Consider the following 22121-nt stretch of genomic DNA (forward strand, 5'->3'; position numbering starts at 1 on the left):
GTTACAAATCTGGTTGCTCGTGAATATTGATATATGTCCAAGTATGGGCGTTGTTGACATTTCTATGCATACGCATTAACAACATGTTCCGGCTGTTGTGTGTGTAAACATGACAGCACCAAAACTCAAGATCCTTTTTTTAGAATTTCTTCAACTTATGGTAATTCAAGCGCATCGTTGTTAGTACGCAGGACAACTGTAAGAAAGCTTAAAAAGTCAAATAGTGCTGCACTTTGAATCTCAGATCAACACTCGGTCACTCGCACCAACCAGGTCCCAACTGTGCAATCAAAATGGTTCGGTTTCCTTGATCTGTCAGCTGAATTAAAATCCTTTCTGTACCATTTGGGAAGAGGGAAATCAGAGTGTTCGCCAAAGACATTTATGTTAACTGTACGACCCTATACTGAAGACGTGGAAATCAACAAACTCTAGTCTGCTTGCTTGTTAGTGATAGCTTACAAAGGGCAAGGTCACCATTTGAATAAGAAAAGACAACCATCATCTACTCACATCATTTTACGCTAGAGACCACTGTAGGGAATGTTACTGTTCTCATTTGGGATCTTTTGGGCCACAAAAACAGAAGTCAGGCACACTTTCACAGAGTCGAATGATTTATATCGGAACTGTTCACTTTAAGTGATCTGGTCATGCAGTTGTTTTGTTCATTCATAAATCAGATCTTCGGAAACAATGTCACAAAATACGCTTACACCACGCTTAACCTTTTACGTAAAATCAAATTGAAAGTCGCGAAAGTGGTTGGGTGCATCACGCTCATAAGGACCCTTCATCTATCGGTAGTCGTACATTGTAAATGTATATAGCTCGATTGTATAATGTCTGTTGTAGCTCTATGCATAACTAATATAGAATCCAAAGCTAATTTTGATGCGTATGACTATCTTGTTTGGTTTAATAAAGATTGTGTGAATGTCTCTCGCTTTCATGAGATTCCTTCAGTTCTGCCTTGTACTTGTAAAAGTGAATAAGGTCTTGTGAATTTTTTATGAATGAAAAAAGTAGTTCCTGTGCGACAGAGGTTATGGTTATCCAATCAAAACGAATAAAACGAGGCCAACCTTGTACTACACATTTAGTATCTTACCACCTGTATCTTCACCACTTGGGTAATAAACAACATTATTGGCCAGTATTGCCCACCCAAATATTGAATATAAACCCTTGTAGGTCAGTATTCTCCACCCAAATGTTGAATATACATCTAGGTTAGTATTGCCCACCCAAATATTGAATATAACCCCTTGTGGGTCAGTATTCTCCACCCAAATGTTGAATATACATCTAGGTTAGTATTGCCCACCCAAATATTGAATATAACCCCTTGTGGGTCAGTATTCTCCACCCAAATGTTGAATATACATCTAGGTTAGTATTGCCCACCCAAATATTGAATATAACCCCTTGTGGGTCAGTATTCTCCACCCAGATATTGAATACACATTCTTGTAATTTAGTATTGAACAATGATGTGCACCCCCAGGTATTGCATATATATATTTCCTTTTAGGTTAGGATTTGTTTTTATTTTGTTCAAAATTGGGATTTTAAAAAGTTTTTTCCCCTAAATTCAGTTATTTTAACATTTCATTCAGTGCAGTTTTGTATAATTAAACATTAAAAGCCTCTTTGATCCCCGTTATTGGTCCTGTTATCAGTGAAATGGTGTGTCTTTGCGATGTGCTGACAGTCCCTATGTGCCTTTAGTAAAATCATGAAATGATACAGTCTGACGCTTAGAAAGTGATGCACGAGTCAACATGACTGTTACCTGTTTCACCTTTGAAATACAAGTCACCTCTAAAAAAACATAACAATATAACTACAATGACATGAATGACATGAATGGGGAAATTGGGAATTATTGCTGACATTTTCTGTAGACTTGGGGTCATATAGGCCTGGACAGGTCTTCATACCCCCCAGATAGTATTAAATACCACCGTTTTCCCCATTGTTGGTTAATATTTAACCTAAATGTGTACACACTTTTATTGAATATACCATTCTGCTTTCAATATGCATCCAAACATTGCATTGCTTCCTTTCTGATGAAACCATGGCAACCAGCAATATTGTCACAGACATATATCAGATCAGTAACACGTCATCTCTACAGTCAGATGCACAATGGCTATATAGACCTGCCCCTGTCTGTCACAACAAATTGTTTAGTTTGGATCAAACTTAAAATAAAAAACAACCCTAAAATATATTTCAGAAAAAAATTGTGCATGATTAACCTCGTTCTGGAATAATATGCAAACTTGTCGTCCAGTAGTTTCCTATTTTCTGTGTATAATCATCACATGAACAAGCATTGTGGTTTACACAGTTGCCACTGATGAAGTAAAACTATCAATAAATTGATCCTCTTCTTCTCAGTGAAGGCTACATGCATGTTACACAATGTTGCATTATAACTGCATGACACATATTGATATTGAATGGGAGGTCGGGTAGCCTAGTGGTTAAAGCGTTTGCTCGTCACGCCGAAGACCCGGGTTCGATTCCCGACATGGGTACAATGTGTGAAGCCCATTTCTGGTGTCCCCCGCCGTGATATTGCTGGAATATTGCTAAAAGCAGCGTAAAACCATACTCACTCACTCACTCACTCACTCACTGATATTGAGTATAGCTATCAATGCCCTTTGTTCTCTTTCCAGCTATTAGTGGTAAAAATTTCTGCAAATCAGCAAAGAGGGTAAGTGTTTTTTAATCTTGATAATTTGGTTGTAGACATTATTGATAATTATAGCTAAAAATGGATAGAATTATCATTAAACCACCCGCATGTTATCAGAAATGAGCGAGCCACTCTAATTTGATAATGCCCTCATATTGCTTGACGACGGGCCGTTATCACGCCCGTTGTTAGGTGACGTCATAGGAATAGGGATAGGTGACGTCACGTTCAATAGTGACGTCATCTGGTTTGTTTTATGATGTTTCCATATTTCCATAAGTGGGTCAGTGACATTCGTATTGATTGCAGTAAATGTTTCAAAACCGATATTGTTGGGGGGGGGGGTTTATAACAAATTCTATCCAACCTTCGCATCTTAACCTACTCAACTGTATAATCACTGCCTCCTATCCTGTATATATACTTGTCAACCATACTCTGTACATCACTTGCTTGATAGTGTTGTTAGAACCTACACCGAAACGTTGCTACTAATTGTAATAAAGAAGATGTTATCCATATATCTTATCCTTACTAACTAAATTCTATCCATTTTAGCTATAATAACGGTAACGCTATATTTCAGGGCATTATCATTTGCAGAAGCCCTCGGTCTTTTCAACTGCCCTCCTTCATCAGGCAGTGAATGGAAGACCTAGGGCTTCTGCAAATGATAATGTCCAGGAAAATAGCATTACCCTTATATTATTTATGGATTTTAGTAGTTCAGTCAGCTAGTTCTAAACAATTTATTATGGAAAATTTTATTTCTTTTTGAAAAATTAGTGTCTCAAACAATTATAGGGCAGGTAAATGTGTTTGGGATTATCTCCCCTTGAATACAGCAGCTTCAAGGGGAGTGTAAACATAATCATCTGTACATGATTTGATTCTTCAAAATCAAACTAAAATCACAAATCATTCAATATGAATCTATTTATGAAACATTATTCAAATGCATTCGAATCTATTTATGAAACATTATTCAAATGCATTGCTGGTGTCCCCCTCAGTGATATTGCTGGAATATTTCTACAAGTGGTGTAAAACCATACTCACTGACTCACTCCTTGAGGCAGGATGTTTGTTGTGGTTTGTGAGCAAGTGTTACATTCACTGTTTTATTTTATTTTCCAGGCGTTTATTATCTTGGTGAGCAACTCATTACGAGTGGCCGCCATCAACAGTATAGGGGACTTCATGCTCTTGCTTGGGAAACTGGGTGTCATGGGGGCCACAGCTGCTGTTGGAATAATGTGGTTGAAGGTAATCTTTTTGTATTTGCAGTAGAATTCTATGTTTGGACAATTTATAAAGCCTGTATAGCAGAAAACATTTTTCACAAGGTATGATTTCTTTATTCACTTGCGATAAAATGTCTGTCATAAATATGACATAACACCAAGGCCACCGCTCTATGACCGATGTTAACACTAAGACGAAGATAACTCACGTTTTGTAACATAGACTTCTGACAGTTGTAGTCCTAGGTCATCTTGCTTCTTGTACATGCTGACTTATATGATGGAAATATGATTAGAATATGTGACGAATGAAAGTGTACCATGGTACCTGACAACATCAAGTACATTGGGGTACAATGTGTGATATCAAGTCTAGGCCAGACAGGCCACTGGTTGATGGTGTACAATGTGTGAAAAGCGTACCATCATACCTGATGATATCAAGTCTAGGCCAGACAGGCCACTGGTTGATGGTGTACAATGTGTGAAAAGCGTACCATCATACCTGATGATATCAAGTCTAGGCCAGACAGGCCACTGGTTGATGGGGTACAATGTGTGAAAAGCGTACCATCATACCTGATGATATCAAGTCTGGGCCAGACAGGCCACTGGTTGATGGTGTACAATGTGTGAAAAGCGTACCATCGTACCTGATGATATCAAGTCTGGGCCAGACAGGCCACTGGTTGATGGTGTACAATGTGTGAAAAGCGTACCATCATACCTGATGATATCAAGTCTAGGCCAGACAGGCCACTGGTTGATGGGGTACAATGTGTGATATCAAGTCTAGGCCAGACAGGCCACTGGTTGATGGGGTACAATGTGTGATATCAAGTCTAGGCCAGACAGGCCACTGGTTGATGGGGTACAATGTGTGAAAAGCGTACCATCGTACCTGATGATATCAAGTCTGGGCCAGACAGGCCACTGGTTGATGGGGTACAATGTGTGAAAAGCGTACCATCGTACCTGATGATATCAAGTCTGGGCCAGACAGGCCACTGGTTGATGGGGTACAATGTGTGATATCAAGTCTGGGCCAGACAGGCCACTGGTTGATGGGGTACAATGTGTGAAAAGCGTACCATCGTACCTGATGATATCAAGTCTGGGCCAGACAGGCCACTGGTTGATGGGGTACAATGTGTGAAAAGTGTACCATTGTACCTGATGATATCAAGCCGGGGCCAGGCAAGCCCCTGGTTGATGGGGTACATTGTGTACCATCGTACCCGATGATATCATGTCTAGGCCAGACAGCCCCCTGGTTGATGGGGTACATTGTGTACCATCGTACCCGATGATATCATGTCTAGGCCAGACAGCCCCCTGGTTGATGGAGTACATTGTGACAAACGAAACTGACCATCGTACCTGATGATATCGAGTCACACAGTCATTGCTACGCATGGACGTCATGACATGAGTTAATTAATGCTTGTTTCCTGTTTCAGAGTCGCACTGATCTTCATTTCTTTGCCATTCCTGTACTGCTTGTTTGTGTATTTGCGTACTTCGTTGCTCACAGCTTTTTGACAGTGTATGAGGTGAGTTAAACTTTGATCTGTTGGGATTGGGAGACAAAGAAAGAATTTAAAATAATTCACCTGGCTGGTTATCCTGGTGGAGTTTATCAAATTGCATTATGGGTTCCTGTGTTTCAGTTAAGTTGTATTTTACGAAGTTATGAAAACAATTTCTAAATCTGCAGTATAGTACAACAAGTCTTAATTAACCACTCATATGAGTTAAAAACAATCTAGTTGATGGATGAATTTAAAATACAAATTGTAAATCACGAACAAAGTTCACACAAATTTAGTACTGTAAATCTTGAATTAACGCGAGTGTGAATTAAATGCGAAAAATGCGTGTGGTCTTTGTTCGCATCAATGAATCTTCGCATTTATGTCTCCAAAATGACTATCACCAATAAGACGTCCTCACTGCACACTTTGGATAGTGGAAATACCAACTTGAATATATACACAAACACGGTTTATTGAGCAGATGTTGTAACAAGTACAAAACAATGTCATTTAAAGAATAGGAATTACACAATAGGCAATCAGTGAGTTATCACTTCTGGGGTCACGAGTTCCACCAGTCATGTCAAACTAGGCATCATTGACCACACCAATCAGTGAACTGTTGTTGGTTCAATTATTTTATTGCCTTTAACTTCCTTAATGCCAATCAACAGAATAAACATATAAAGACTGTGTTGTTTTTAGGAAAACACTGTTTATTGTTATTATGGAAGTGCTTCACTCAGTGCTAATAAGCAGTGCTATTTATGTTTGATTGGATTAAAGTAAGGATAGATATCATTCCACTGAGGATGGGGTGGGGGGAGTCACATTGATTTTGAGTCACATTTTTGGCTAGGGGTCAGCAGTCGTATTAATTTGGAGACGCATTAATTTCAAGATTTACAGTATCACGATACATATCTGGACTCAAGTATGGCAATATGTATCAATACATGAGGTAGGTGGCATTCAAGCCACTCGAGAGGATTGGGATATGTTGCAAGTGTTTCAGAAATGAATTAATTGGCTTATCTCCATGTCTGTGTTTCCATGGACAATGATTCAGAATATTTTTTAGACTATTGTAAAAGTCAGTAAATATTTGTACTGATTAGGTTCCTAAAGGCTCTCCATGTCAGGGGTTTGGTAGGGTGCTCAGTAGTGTGAGAAGATTCATTTCCATTTGTCTAGGTGTGGTGGGTAGCCTTGTGGTTAAAGCATTCACTCATCACTCCAAAGACCAGGTTCGATTCCCCACATTGCTGGTGTCCCCCACTGTGATATTGCTCGAGATTTGGAGGCATAAAACCATACTCCCTCACTCAATTTATATACTAAACAATTGGTTAATTTTCCTTAAAATAAAACTAGTAGTTTAGGGCTGTGTAACTATTGAAATTGGGGATTGCATCTCCTCTCCTCTGTTGACTGACAATGTAGTGATGTATGCATAGGTATTTTTATTCTCCTGATGATGAGACATTCCTAAACAAATCACAGATTTGAATAACTCGGTAGCTTACTGTAGAAATTTGACATTTAGAAATTATGCTGCTGTTTGAATCCTATGACCTACTAGAACCCAAGACAATATATTGTACGGCAACAATGAGGAAACTGATAGTTGTTTTTGTACATTTTAGATGGTGATTGATGCGCTGCTGTTATGTTTCTGTGAAGATTGTGATATGAACGACGGGTCACCAGAGAGGCCCTTCTTTGCCAGCAAGGATCTCATGGTAGGTCCACTGTATGATGATCCCATGGTAGGTCCACTGTATGATGATCCCTTGAAGATCTGGGTTAGAAAAGGTCTTCAGCAACCCATGCTTGCTGTAAGAGACGACTATGCTTGTCGTAAGAGGCGACTAATGGTATCGGACGGTCAGGCTCGCTGAATTTGTATCCAAATTTCATGGATCGATGCTCATGATGTCAATCACTGGATTATCTGGTCCAGATTATTTACACCATCATACAGCTGGAATATTGCTGAGTGCTTATTGATTATTAGATTTACAAAAATGTAAGGTGGGAGGCATTTTATTATTTGTATATATTTTTATTTATTTTGAATCTTAATCGGTTCCAGGTGTACATCCAAGACAGTAGCAAAGCCTTGAATGAGTTGACGAAGCGAAAAGGCAGCGATGAGATGGAGCCTGCGGAGGTGTGACAATGATTGACACTCGCACACATGCTCATTTCACATTACGAGTGACGTCATTCTGTCATCCACTAACACTGCCACAGTGACGGCAGTAGTGAAATATACATCATGCTGCAACAGTGACATGGACATCTATGAAATAGATGACATCAAAACGAACAATCATTTAAGTTCATGTCAGTCACAGACAATGACATGGTGGATTTCAAGATTTGTCATAAATATGGGATTTTTATATTTGCAAGCATCTGTTATTTTTCCTGCGTTTTTCCTTTCATCGTGGCGCTATCAACTTTTGTTGACCTTGATGTGGAGAATGTGTGATTATTCCACTCAGGATGTGATCAAAGGGAGACAACTACATTCAACCTTCATCTTGCCTTCCACTAAAGAAACGACAATGATTTAACACTGATTCAATCTTTTTGTTTTCACTAACAGTAACACAGTGTTTTTAATTTGATCATGGTTGTGATTCATTGATTAACTAAATCTCAATACGGATCTGTCATGTGACCACATAGAGTATTACGAGCAACAAAACATTTTCAAATATGCTTTTCTTTCTTCAGTCCATAGTTATTTTAGTATTAGACAGTGCTCTATATGTCCTGTAATCACTTTTTATTAATGGGGCATAATTTAGTTGTTATATTCAATTATTATATAATTTCATACCAATTTATTGATATTTAACCCTGACATATATTACTCAGTAGTGATGCTTTTAATTCTATTATTGGTACTTAAAAATTTGATTTATGTCATTTATTTCTGTAATCTGCCTTTAGGCCTAGTTTGCATCAAGAATGCTAGTTATGATAGTTATCAAATATAATTATACTGTTTATAATAACTGCAGAGAGTAAAATCACTTTATTTTCAGTAAGTTCTACATACAGAGCTGTTAAGAAACGTTTAAAGAAACCTAAGTTTAAGTGATTCGAAACTTTAAAGATGTTTTTTCATTTTATTCTTTAAGGTGAACTCGTACTCTTTATTAGTGTGGTATGCAGTGAGAAGTAAGTCATGTGGTCATGACCCAAGTAAAGTTGGCCTCTTGAATAGCTTGATATGATTTCATAAGAATTTTTGTATATATACAATTCAATTTTTTATAAGGATACTGTTATAAAACATATCAATGTATGAACATCTCTACTCTAAGGAATAGACATACGTACAATGTGCAAAGCTCATTTCTGTTATGCAACTGCCGTGATATTGCTGGAATATTGCTAAAAGTGGCGTAAAACCATACTCACTCACTCACTCGAAGAAACTGGTCACATTCGACCCTGACATGAAATAGTAGGAATATGCTTATGAAAATCTGAGTAATATATGTATTTGGATATTTGGTTTTAACACAGAATCGTAGTTACGGTAAATATGTTTGCGGCTTTTGTTTTTGTGGATATACAGTTTTAATGCTTTACAAATCAGAATGTGAAAATTTCAGTTTTGGAATTTGTTAAAAAAAATAATAATGAACATTATGTCAGACAGACAAACATGCTGTGAAGACTTTCGGCATTGTTTGATGTATTTTAAATTGTGGTTATGTCAAACTGAATTTATGTGGTTTCTAATGGTGCTTGCACTGGAAAGAAGGTAATATCGGCAACATTCTCGTATGCAGTCAGTTCACAGCATCATGTTTATAGTGGATCGACATGTGCAATATCAGGGCTGGTGGTATCTGGCTAATACATGTACTACACACTGATGTTACCTGACCATTTGTATTGAAATGATTTATTCTCGATAAGAAACTTACCATGATACTCTTTTTTTAAATACAATGCTTAAATTCATTCCAATTTTGGTATTAAAGGGGGGGAAAAGCTAAAGCTATAAAACATTTCTAAAGATAATGATGATGATGATGATGATGATGATGAAAAAAATTCTAATGATAATGATGATGATAAAAAAATAATTAATAAATTAATAATTTATAATACATTTGTGGAACAATACAGAATGAAGTCTTTCTTGAAAGTATGGTCATGGTGAGTTTCATATTGCAGAGCATTATCAACATCTTCAGTCTCAGTATATATGCCCACAGAGTTCCATGTTGAAAATTCAGGCAGTTTTTGATTTGTCCAACCATACTGAGCATATTTCAGTTTTGTATTTAGTTCTTCAACTCTTTATTCACAGACACAATTCGGTTCGAAGTTGTTGTTTTTCAACATCAGTAATCACTGAGCTTTCAATGGTGGGCTAGGGATGTCCTCCTCATCTACATCACAGTGAACAGGTTTTGTTTGCTTTGCTAAATATTTTCATACATTTTGTATATATGAAAGAATAGCTCTAATTTGTTTTCTTAGACATGTAAATTTCATATGAATGTATTAATTAGAAATGGTATTAAATCTTGGTGTATATTTTGAAATGTGAATATTCAATATATATGTACATACTAGCTTGGTGGTTAATATGATGAAAGAGCTATTTTCATTATTTAGAATGGGATTTAGTTTAGGTCAGTTCAAGCATATGCATATCAAGGAAAGGGGGAAAATGGAAAGCTCTTTTCAGAAATCTCCAATTTTATGACAATGTATTTGTGGGACAACATGCAAATGATTTTATGTCTTTTAAAGACAAAATGAATTTCATCTGTTTGTAAAAGAATAAATGGATGTTTTGTTTTTTCAGTTCATATTTTATTGAGATTGTGTGCTTGTATTTGAATGCTGGTGGTATATGCATATTATACCCATATCTGTCATTGATGGAGATAAGAATTACATCTGTTTCAGCAGAAGGAACAGTTTCGTGATCACTAGACTCTCATGTCAACATGTTTTGAGTTGTGTCAGGATTTTCTAATTTGTATCAGTGATCTGCCAATTTTCTAAGTAAACAATAATAGAATTTAAAATTTTGATAATTTGTGTTTCCAGACCAATTTAATTTTTTTAAAGGATTTTTGTCTAAAAATACCTGAATGCAGAAGAAAAAAAACTTATGTTTAGATACTGCATTGTTTCTGTCCTTCACAGCCATCTTTTGTGGTTCATTTTTTTATGAAAAAAACCCCAGTCCTTAGTCTCCATGTCAAGTGTTGGCTGGAACAAGCAAGAGACCTCGAATATTGTGAAATTGTCAATGTAACAGAAACGTTTTAGATGGATTATTTATAGATTTGATTATTTCCTGTTATGGGTGGGATAAAAAGCGACAGGCAGATCTGCTTGGTACTTGAACAAGGCCCAAGTGATCCAAGTAGTGAAACATGGTCTGGCTCTCTACAGCTGCGCGTCACGGATGTTGTTATAGTCTTGTAGTGTAAGTCATAGTGGATCTTCTCATAATGAAACATTTTGTGACGTTACATCTTTCAACTTTTAACATAATTTTAATTCTGAAGTTTGGTAAAAAAGAAACATGGATTGAATATTCATCTTTGCTGTTCATTTCTTTCAGATATTTAGATTTAGATATGATAAGTCCTTTATTATTAGTTTTTCATTCCCGCCCACTACCAAACACCTCACCTGCATCAGTTTATTGTCCTGGAGTATCTATCGCTGTGTTCTCAGTCCTTTCTCCACTTGATGAAATACAATGTAACAAACTTGAAATGTCACTTAATGTACACACAGTGGTTTGTTTAGAAAACAATATAAAATGTAAAAATAACATTGCCTCCAACCCCACGGTTTTGAATATTTGGGATGAAGATCAGGTAATAATGAATCATGAATCAAGTTTCTGTTTTAGACTTTCGTGACATGTTGACTTGTATCAGTAAGGGTAAAAAACATTTATCCATGATTGATTTTTTTCTTTATTCTGTGTATTCTGAAAGCTTCAACATCAATACGATGCATTCATATGTCAATAGCATACACTCAAACAGTAGCATGCACTTAATCTTTAGTAGCACTCCAACAGTAGCATGCACTCAATCGTTAGTAGCACTCCAACAGTAGCATGCACTCAGATGTTTGTAGCACTAAAACCTCAGTAGCATGCACTCAAACGTCGTCACCTTGCACATTTCACCATAAGGTGCTGATTCAGCAGAATGCAATGCACTTGGTGACCTACATGAAATGTGTGTCACACGTCTGTATATGCTCAATAAGTAAAACTTCATAATTGTCTAATTAAAACATTTAGTCTTGATCACCTACCTATATATACTGACCTCGTAAGAATGTCAGGCAGAGATATTAAAGGTAGAAATATACATAGATGTTAGAGAAATGTTGGATACATGGTTCAAGCGTTGACTCCTCACTTCTAATCTGGCAACCAAACTGAAATGTTTCATAAAACAGATTGTTATTTTTGTAATAAAATGATTGTCTTCGTGTCCATTATGTGTGTGAGAAGTGTTGGAGTGATTGTTTATGTATATAAAGTCTCAGATGTTTATCATGTCTCAGTGTATTGTCATTTTCATACAAAAACCTCTACATCCGCATAATCAAAGTATTCATTTTCAATGTCCCAGTCGTTTATTGTTTGTTAATGATTTCATCAGTATTGTTACTTATTACAAATATGGTTTCTTTTAAACAATGCAAGTATTTTTAATTTGAGGTTGATCATTTCTGCAAAAGTTTACTCTTTCTAGTTTGCAGCAACTGTTTGTGGATAAACAAATTATTCTTCTTGCATGATTTGGGGTTAAATTACATTTTATAACTTTAATGGAAAACTTTATTTGTTTATTTCATTTATTTGTCTTTCACATTATATTTTTTTGCTTGCTAATACTTGTCATAATTAATCATTTCTGCTTTGTAAACTATTCATGATGTACGTCAACAAAGTAGGACTTTTTCAAATGTTTAGAAATTTAGTTTAGTTATTTCAACAGTGTCAGGGAATTCAATCATATTTGAATTCATTTGTATTTTTATTCATTATGAGAAATTTCATTTCTTAATGAATCCATGTATAATTACTTTTATTCTGTTTCTTGGCATTCAGCATTTTATTATTTTAATCCTTATTATATTATTATTTAGTTGATACATATCATAGACTTTCAATTTTCTAATGTTTTGTATCCCAGACATAATCGCTCACCACTGAATGATTATATGGAATTGCAGAACTCATAAGAATTGTACATCCCATCTTATGGCCTGTGTGCATTTTTACTCCAAAAGCAAAAAAATACATTCATCCCTCATTGTAATGAAATGCTATGCATCGGTTTGATGACATGAGGCATGATTTTGAAGTGGTACCCAGTGCATTTGTTTAATCAGCTTGTTGTGTACATCCAATATGGCTGCTGTGTAATCCAAAATGGCCACCATCTTCCCGTGTTGTTGATTGCTTGTTCATCATTGTCGGAGAGAGTGCTACCCATCAAACAATCAGCTGTGAATGTACATTTCACTTGGTTTCTGGACTGCATTTTGTGAGCTTTTTTCTTTTGAATGAATTACTGGGTGACTTTTGAAATGAGGTTTTGTATTGTCCCATTGACCAACACGAATATATTTCTACTGACAATAAAATTGTCCAAAGCTACTTTTATTTATTTATTGTTTTGCTCGGATTTCATAAATAATTGCCCTTAAAACTGGGTTCAATTCCAAACACGGGTACAATATGTGAAGCCAGTGCCTGGTATTCCCCACCGTGATATTGCTGGAATACTGCTAAAAGCGGCATAAAACCACACTCACTCACTCACTCATCAATGATTGTGACATCAAGATCTCGTGTGTACACAAGATCATCCTAAGCTATAAAGTCATACTGCAATAATTACAGTGAGTGTAAGAAATGTGTCATGCAAAGCAGTGGAATCTCCATTCTAGTTCATGGCTGTATTTGCGTTGCATCACCTTTATGGCATGTAAACATTGAATTTAAGATGCCATAGTTCCCAGTGCAGGGTTGCGTCCCTTAAGCGTGCCAGAAAGGAATGATCTTGGGTTCGAGTGAGTGAGGTTGGTGTTTAACACCACTTTTAACAGTATTCAAGTTATATCACAGGTGTGTCAGCTTAATGTGGGAGGAAAGCCCGAAGTGATGCAGGTCTCAGACGTTTACCGCTTCGGTGAAACCCAGAGCACGGGTATGGTGCTGACAAACCTAAAAACATAATCGGGGCGAACCGGGATTCGAACCCACACTCAAAGGTTTCTGGTATGCCCAAGGGACGCAACTCTGCACAGCGAATTACAGCGCCTCACTGGGCCACCCGTGCCCCTGTGGGTTCGAATCCAAGTTCCTTCTGATTATGTTTCATCAAGGAATAAACGTCTGGTGTTTCCTCCCACATCAAGCTGATAGGGCGCCATCCTGATCCCAATCACTGGGTTGTCTGGTTCAGACTCGATTATATACAGGCCGCCGTCATATAGCTGGGATATTGCGGAGTGCGACGTTAAACAACAAATACGAGATACCTACGCGACAATCGCAAAGAACAATGAAAAACGAATGTGGTTTATATCACCATAAAACATTGTTCTGTAATGACGTTATTTCTGGAGAGTCGAACATGTGGTCGCAACTTGATGACGTCCTATATTGGACTACGTTATAGTTTAGAGGGGAGTGTCTATAGTGAGTTCAGGGCAACGCAGATAAACGCGTTGGTGGATAGCTGACTAACGATCGCACCAAAAAGCGGGAGCGATATGACAATCGCCATTGGGGGGAAAGGTGCAGGTGATCCACGTGAGGTTTATGAGAATATGCGGGAAATACCAGCATGTGCTTAAAATGGACTTGTCCGGCATTGCCGAAGTTGAGGGATTCTATAGAGGGAGTCATTATTAAAAGTAATTAAAACAGGTAACTATTGTTAAAGCTTGCGCATTTCATCTCCATCCTTAAATAGGCTGTACAAAATGTTGATCTCCCCAATAGCAACATTATGTGCGCCCCTCCAGGTTTTTTTCTCCCTGCAGTGTTTTGTGCGTACCATAAACAAAAAACACGGGTAGTTTATTTCTAAACAAACAAACACATTACTAGCGACATGCCTCACTGGACTGGGTGAATTTTAGCCGGCAGTCAGCAGAACACCGAGAGTATGTAAAATATCGAGTCTGGGACCAGCAAACCAGTTACTGAAAGAATAAGCAACTGCCATAATGCTTGTTTAGCAGACGGCACACAGTCAAGTGTGTGAGTATAAATTTAACGTCGCATCGGCATTATTTCTGCCATCGTCAGCGACGACACAGTCAAGACCGACCTCCATTTTAGCCAGATCGTCATCATCAACATTAACGGTGAACAACTGATGGCAATTACAGTAGCCAGGATCATGATTATTAAATAAACAACATACTAAAAATAGTTTTCGTTTTCAAATTTTATGCAACGAAAGGTATGAAAATAAACACATGTAAACATTTCACAAGTCTTTGTGTAACCAATGAGAAAGATTAGATTCTCTTCATACAAATATTATGTCCAAATTAGGAGTCTGTTTTAAATTGCACCCCTTTCCTCTTGATGGACGACGATTGACTGATATTGCCATATCCGAATGCAGATTGGACGACAAGATAGTTGTTTGGATCTGGAATGAAATAAAAGGATTGTTAAGAAGCTTGACTTCACTGTCTGAACCATTCACTGTCTTCACGATACGACCGCCTCCGTGGTCTAGTGGTAGAGCGTCCGCCCGGAGAGCGTCATACCAAAAGACGTTAAAAGATGGTACTTGTTGTTTCCCTTTCTGGCGCTCGGCATTAAGGGGCTAAAACAAGGACTGGTCGGCTCGGAGTCAGTACACTGTGTCTGAGTGGGGTATTCATGTTAAACTGCGGCATGGTATCTCAGTGAGCTAGCACTATAAATCGGCATCAGTCCGGGCTAGTACAAGCAGCCACACACACACGTGCATGCACGTCGCTATGTAAGTGCAATAATCTTGGACGCGACGTTAAACCCAATTTCACCTCACCTCACCTGACCTTCACTATACATGAAGATGTACTGGAGATGTTCTTGTCACAAAAACTGCTTGCTACACGCGTTCAAAATGGCGCAATACCTGTCTTTGTGATATTCACCATTATGGTAAACGTCTAAGAATTGCACAACTTCGGTCTTTCCACCAACATCAAACTGACACGCCGGAATAGTGTTCAAATCGGCGTTAAACCATTACAAATACGCTCACTCAAAACGACCAAACTCACTCAATCCGCTCACATTTGATGGCCTAGATTGTGTGGATATAATTATAAATCCCGTAACTGTCGTTCGGAATACCCTCTGTTAAATATTTCGAGGGTGCATGATTAGAAAACACATTCCATCTGTCACTTTTCAGGCAGCTACGATAATGTTGCGGGGCACGGGTGGCCCAGTCGTCTAAGGCGCCGCGTTTCGCTGTGCAGGGTTGCGTCCCTCGGGCACGCCAGAAACCTATGATTGTGGGTTCGAATCCCGGTTCGCCCCGATTATGTTTCTAGTTTTGTCAGCATCATATCCGTGCTCGTGGGTTTCACCGAAGTGGTAAACGTCTAAGACCTGCATCACTTGAGGCTTTCCTCCCACATTAAGCTGACATGCCGTGATATGACTGGAATACTGTTAAAAGCGGCGTTAAACCCAACTCACTCACCCACGATACTGTTTGAGTATTGCAGAGACAACAAAGAAACAGACATCATGGTGCCGTCGTACAAAACAACCTCAGCGCTACGACTGTCATAAGTCTGTGTTAAGGTATGGGTGTTACGATCATCTGAGGGCTAAAATGGCTTTGTACAACGGCACCATGGGCTCTGTTTCTGAAAGAAACAAACAATTGTAATTTGTCCTACCGGATCTTGAGTTATTTCTGGGACAGCTACCATTTCTGACCAGCTGGTCGACCTTGTCCCGCAGGATGACCTTGTCTGACATGAGATGGGTGTCCGGTCGACGGAGGTGTTCCGATTTAGGACGTCTCGTCATGGCGGAGGACTGGCTGATGTCACCGTAGCCGTAAGCTGACCGCACAACGAGGTAGTTGTTGTAGTCTGCAGGAAACATGTATTTCATCATACATGTACGCTAGGTTTGTTTTTGTTTGTTAGTTGTTTAACGCCGCACTCAGCAATATTGCAGCTATATGACGGCGTTCTGTAAATAAGCGAGTCTTGACCAGACAATCCAGTGATTGATATCATGAGCATCGATCCACGCAATTGGGATACGATGACATGCATCAACCAAGTCAGCCAGCCTGACCAACCGATCCCGTTCGTCGCCTCTTACGACAAGCATAGTCGCCTTTTACGGCAAGGATCGGTTGCTGAAGACCCCGGATCTTCACGGGTCTTTAAAAAGTGTACCCATATACACATGTGCATAAAGGGTAGTTTGAATTCACATACACTGTACCCTATCCTTTTCAAGTCCGGTACATTTTAGAAACTATTTTATAACATGGAGATATAAACGCGATTTGTTCAGGTACTGCATTATCGGACTTAAAACTAAACGCATCACACAAAGACCAAATCTAACTATCTGTAGTGTGTGATTTGTTTGTTTGTTAAACGCCGCACTCGGCAATATTACCGTATATGACGGCGGTCTGAAGAAAATCGAATCTGGACCAGACAATCCAGTGATTGATATCATGAGCATCGATCAACGCAATTGGGACACGATGACATGCATCAACTAAGTCAGCGAGCCTGACCAACCGATCCCATTAGTCGCCTCTTACGACAAGCATATTCGCCTTTTACGGCAAGCATTGGTTGCTGAAGACCTATTCTACCCCGGATCTTCACGGGTCTGTAGTGTGTGAGTAACCATTAACACCACTTAAAGTTATATATCTACAATATCAAGGCAGGGGACAACAGAAATGGCCCTCACACCTTTTACTCATATGGGGAATCGAACCCGGGCCTTGATCATGACACGAACGCTTAAATCACTGCCCCTCGCTGACGTACCTGGTACAACGTTGTAACCGAGCAATTTCCCGTATCTCATGGCATCCGTCTCCATAGCCTCATAGGATGCGTTCTTGGTGCCCGTGCGGGCCTGTTGGATAACAGTCGTGAGGATATTGTTGCGAAATAATCTAATAATGTGTACATATAAATGTAAGAATCACTTTAAGGCAAAGACTTCATCACTGGATCAATGTAGCAACCGGGTCACAAGTTGTCAACACAAATTAAGTGATTTGTTTAAGATTTAGTTTGTTACTGAGCGCTAGCCCCGAAAAATGGATAAAGTGTTCTGGTTCTAAGCGTGCCAGTTCCGCCCAATGGATTGGTTTAATAATCTTTATGGTGATTTACCTGAAGAAATATGTGTAATAGTTTACCGTAACTCTGGTACAAATATGGTGTCTACGCCGTTTCCTCTCATTCCTTCTCTCAATCTTTTCTTCCACTGTCTTTCTGTCACACATTTTCCTTTTCCTTCCAGACACCCCATTTTGTTTGCAGGATACAGAAGATTGATCTGAAAAGAAAAATAGAATTTAATCAGTTTAACAAGGTTAAATAAAAAAAATAATTACAACTCAAATGTTCATATCTGCTGAGACAATCTAAATTAGAGATGTTTTTTTCACAATCTAAATTACAGATGGTTTCTTCACAACTAACTACCTTTACGAAGCTTGCTTTCTAAAGGAACTAGTATCTGTACAGCGAAAGGCCGTATTGAAAGAATAAAGAAACGTACGTCCATATGTCAAATCTGTCTTCGTTGATACTGCAGTTTAGATATTCCGCTTACATATATCTCAAAGAAATATGTTTTCTTACTTTTCTTTAATGTCAGAGTGCGAACCTCTACAGATACAGTGTCGCCTGAAGCAGCAGAACTGGAGGATGAGGCATTAGTTCGGGCAACAGAGTTGCATGTTGACTGGGCCCCGCTTGATGGTCTGAACGTATCCACAGGCCGCACATCCAGCGATGGCATATTCTCTTCTCTGGGCGAGGTATTAGCTTGAGGCCAGTCAGACTCAGGGTACAGAAATTGTCGTCTTTTTGTTGATGTTGGTGATGTGACACCTTTTGGGAAAGAAACGTGAACCTTTTATACATTCATTTAACGTTGCCATCGGTTTAAGAAATATGGATAAAACGTTAAGTGAAAACATTGTTTAGAGGAAATAATCAATAAAAGAATAGATCAGGATTTGCTGCGGTTGACCCCGTTGTATTAACTTACCATTTATATCTTCGGAGTACATCATCTGTGTACTGTCAGTCAGCACAATGCTCTGAAAGGCTCAGGACTCCTCAAAATACAACGAAGTTTGAAGAGCGAAGTAACAGCGTACTAAGTCTTTATCTCTGGCGACAGCGTGATTGTCTATGACGTCATAATCATAACGACGTCATGGTAACCCTTCGAAATCGGCAACTTCCGGGAATTCTCCTTTTCTTCTTTTTGTCATTAACATTCTGTAAAACACGCCTTTACTATATTTGAGATATAGAAACCTGCACTAGTTTTTGTTTACTTGTATATATCAGTTACCATGATATTGTTTCAATAAAGGTCATCCGCCCACTCCGTAAGTCATTCTACGTCATGTACCACTATGACGTCATAGAGAATTCTTCCTGTGTTCCGACATCGAAGGGTGACTGGAGCACTCCCCATTTTACCATACCACCATGCGAACAATGCATCAAGTAACCTAAACCAAACAAAGAAACAAAATACATCAAAAGAAATGTATAGAAAACATTGTTCCAAAAGTGTTATAAAAAAATCCTTAGGTGTGTCAGAAATCGTGCGATCAGGGTTTCGGATCCCAGACTTGATCTGGAGATGATTCTTTGCGTATCAGCATCATATCCACGATCTTGGCTTTCACGACTGAGACCTGCATCACCTGGAACTCATCTCACATGGAGCTGACCAAACTGGGTATCTTTCGGTGTCTCACCCCTCCCCCACACACACCTGCCCCTGAATAGGGAGGGGTCTTCTGTGTTTTAGCCACGTGCCGTTCTAGTATAAAAAATAATTAAATATTAAATATTAGTTCATATGACAGATTTGATGTTAGGAAAACAAGCCTTTTCACTATTTCAAATTATGTTATATTGTATTCTTTGAATTTGGTAATTTTCTCTTATAAAAATGAAGACAAAAATGTAATTATGTGTAAAAACGGAGTTTTAGGAAGAAGCATATTGAATTGTAATATTTATGCAAAGTAAACTGAGGGGCAAAAGAAAGTATACCGCGGGTTGTCTTTTATGTAGTTGAAAATGGAAAGAAATATATTCTGTCTATTTAACCATCACTCATTCCTGAACAGTTTGTAAAAAGTAAACTGTGGCATGGTGATATTGTGTAAAAATATATTAGTTCAATGAAGACTAGTGATCCTTTGTCTCTCTATATCTTTATACTATGTGCTGAAATACTAGCAATAATGATAAGAGACAACAATAAATGATAAAATAAAAGGTATTAAAATTGGAAATATTGAATATTTACTCTCACAATTTGCAGATGACGCAACTGCTCTAGACGCTTCAGAACGATGCCTCTATACTGTACTACAGGTTCTCGGTGTCTATGCTAGATTTAAAGTTAACATAGACACAACAAGGATACTCTGGATAGTATTTAAAAAGCGCCCTAGAATAAAATGATGTCAAGAATGGAACCTTGGTTGGAGGCAAAATCCGTTCGATCTACATGGAATTAAATTCAGTACTGATCTCGACGAAAGGATTAGCTTGAATTGTGATAACGCATTTAGGAAATGTGAAACATTCATGTGCGTTGGGTCTTCAAGAAACCTTACTCGCTTAGGGAGGAATACCATGATAAAATCACTAATTCTACCAAAATGTAAACATGTATTATCCTCTCTGCCAGATCCACCAGATACTAAGCTTAAACGTTTTCAAAAAAACAGAAGTAATACTTTCGTAAAAAATATCAATGACATAAAAATCGAAATCATATTGGTGTCCATTAATATTCCTAAATACACCTCGTTCTGGGCCAAATAATGCTTTCGAAATTACCTGCAAGACATTAAGATTACAAATGTTTACCAAGATAGATAATATATACTACAAGGACCTTATTAAGGCCTAGTGGAAATTCATAGATAACACCTACATCGAACGTATAAATGACAAGAGTATCCTAGCACAATATAATATAAACTTAAATTATATAAACATAACGAGAACATAAAGTTCGAAATATCAGTATATTCCATAAAGAATGGTTTGTAAAAGGGATACGTTTCATAAATGATTTTCCACATAATAACGGACAATTCATGTCATTCGAAACCTTTAAACCCGTTTTCAACGCAGATGTTCTTCTAGTTGTTAAACAATACTGTCGAAGCCAAAGATTACCAAAATTTGCTATTATCCTACAATCTTCCTTTTTACCATTTTATATGTATTATCTGAACAAACGAAAAAAAGGTTCACGGTATTTCTATAAAATACATATTAAAGATATTAAATATGTGTGAGAAATAATAATTTTGCTAAATGGGAGCACGAACTTGGGCACGATATTGAAGAACAAAACAGGAAGAGGATCAGTTCTATCTCGTTTAGGTGCACAACGTGACTAAACTACAATGGTTCCAGTTTCAAATTTTACATCATATATTGCCAACAAACCGTCTTCTTAATAAAATTGGACACGTAGACAGTACAGGTTGTAGCTACTGTTCTAATGAACAGAAGATGTTATACATATATTTTGGGAATACAACAAAGTAAGCTCCATCTGGCGAGACATGGAAATTTGGATATCGCACAAAACACAAAACCCGGTAACAATATCCAACATGTTCTTTTTGGTTATTTATAGAAAAATAACAATCCTATAAACCTTATCATTATTTTGTCAAAACAAATCATTTTCAACTGTAGAAATAATAAATATCCACCAACATTCCAATTTATATACAAGGAGCTGAATTCTATGAGTTAACAAAGTATACTTCCGTCTTTAATTGTAATATAGAATACTTTAATTAGCTTCGGTGAAGCTGTCATGCTATATTTCTGTGAATATAATGTCATGCAAAAACGTGAAAATGCTCTAGAAAAATAAACAAATACTAAAATATCAATGAAGACTGGGGTAAGAAATGAATTTTCAACCACATGACCTCTACCATGTTTGAAAGGTTGTCACTTCGTAACGATTTTTTTAAAATATTGATTTTCAAAGACATGATGTCTAAGACAAGCATCAGCTGTTGTGTATTATGCGGATTTATATGTTAAATTATACGTAGATTTTATGCCTGTGTTTGCTATGTATATGGAGGGCTTTTTGGTTTATCAGGATATACTCACCAGAAGTGGTTTACTCGAGGACACTCAACAATATTGGCATGTAAGAAACATTTTACATGTGCTTCCTTTTTTTCAAATGTGTCGTGGAAACTGGGCGTATGAATTGCGACCGCGCATTCCAACAACAGTACCAGTTCTTTATTTAGCATTTCACAAATTAGAGTTATCTTT

General features: G+C 37.8%; 2 protein-coding genes across 8 annotated transcripts in view; one reads left to right on the forward strand and one right to left on the reverse strand.

The window, feature by feature from the left end:
• The window catches only part of LOC139478555 (choline transporter-like protein 1), a 260716-nt gene extending 247546 nt beyond the window's left edge, over window positions 1-13170 (forward strand). For all 7 annotated transcript variants that reach the window (XM_071261061.1, XM_071261062.1, XM_071261064.1 and 4 more), the window contains 5 exons: window positions 2694-2731; window positions 3851-3979; window positions 5418-5510; window positions 7139-7234; window positions 7588-13170. In XM_071261061.1, the coding sequence (XP_071117162.1) occupies window positions 2694-2731; window positions 3851-3979; window positions 5418-5510; window positions 7139-7234; window positions 7588-7671 (440 nt within the window). In that variant the 3' untranslated portion in view covers window positions 7672-13170. The remainder of the gene's footprint in view (window positions 1-2693; window positions 2732-3850; window positions 3980-5417; window positions 5511-7138; window positions 7235-7587) is intronic.
• A 1919-nt stretch (window positions 13171-15089) lies between these two features.
• On the reverse strand, window positions 15090-18838 carry LOC139479082 (uncharacterized). Its single transcript, XM_071261838.1, has 6 exons — window positions 18817-18838; window positions 18405-18656; window positions 17957-18096; window positions 17577-17667; window positions 16449-16646; window positions 15090-15193 (listed from the first exon to the last, which is right to left on the reverse strand). The coding sequence occupies exons 1-6, from the start codon at window positions 18836-18838 to the stop codon at window positions 15090-15092; spliced, it is 807 nt and encodes a 268-aa protein (XP_071117939.1).
• Window positions 18839-22121: the final 3283 nt, after the last annotated feature.

This window comes from Haliotis cracherodii, unplaced genomic scaffold, assembly GCF_022045235.1.
Source record: "Haliotis cracherodii isolate W230 unplaced genomic scaffold, xgHalCrac1.p SCAF_4, whole genome shotgun sequence".
Taxonomy (NCBI): domain Eukaryota; kingdom Metazoa; phylum Mollusca; class Gastropoda; order Lepetellida; family Haliotidae; genus Haliotis; species Haliotis cracherodii.

Bases quoted from the DNA above. Each gene is read 5' to 3' on its own strand.
- LOC139479082 (XM_071261838.1), bottom strand. From the start codon at position 18,838: ATGTACTCCGAAGATATAAATG. The intron at 18,097-18,404 runs GTAAGAAAACAT...TTTTCTTTTCAG, and splicing joins CACTCTGACATTAAAGAAAA to ATCAATCTTCTGTATCCTGC. The intron at 17,668-17,956 runs GTAAACTATTAC...GTTATCCAACAG, and splicing joins ATATTTGTACCAGAGTTACG to GCCCGCACGGGCACCAAGAA.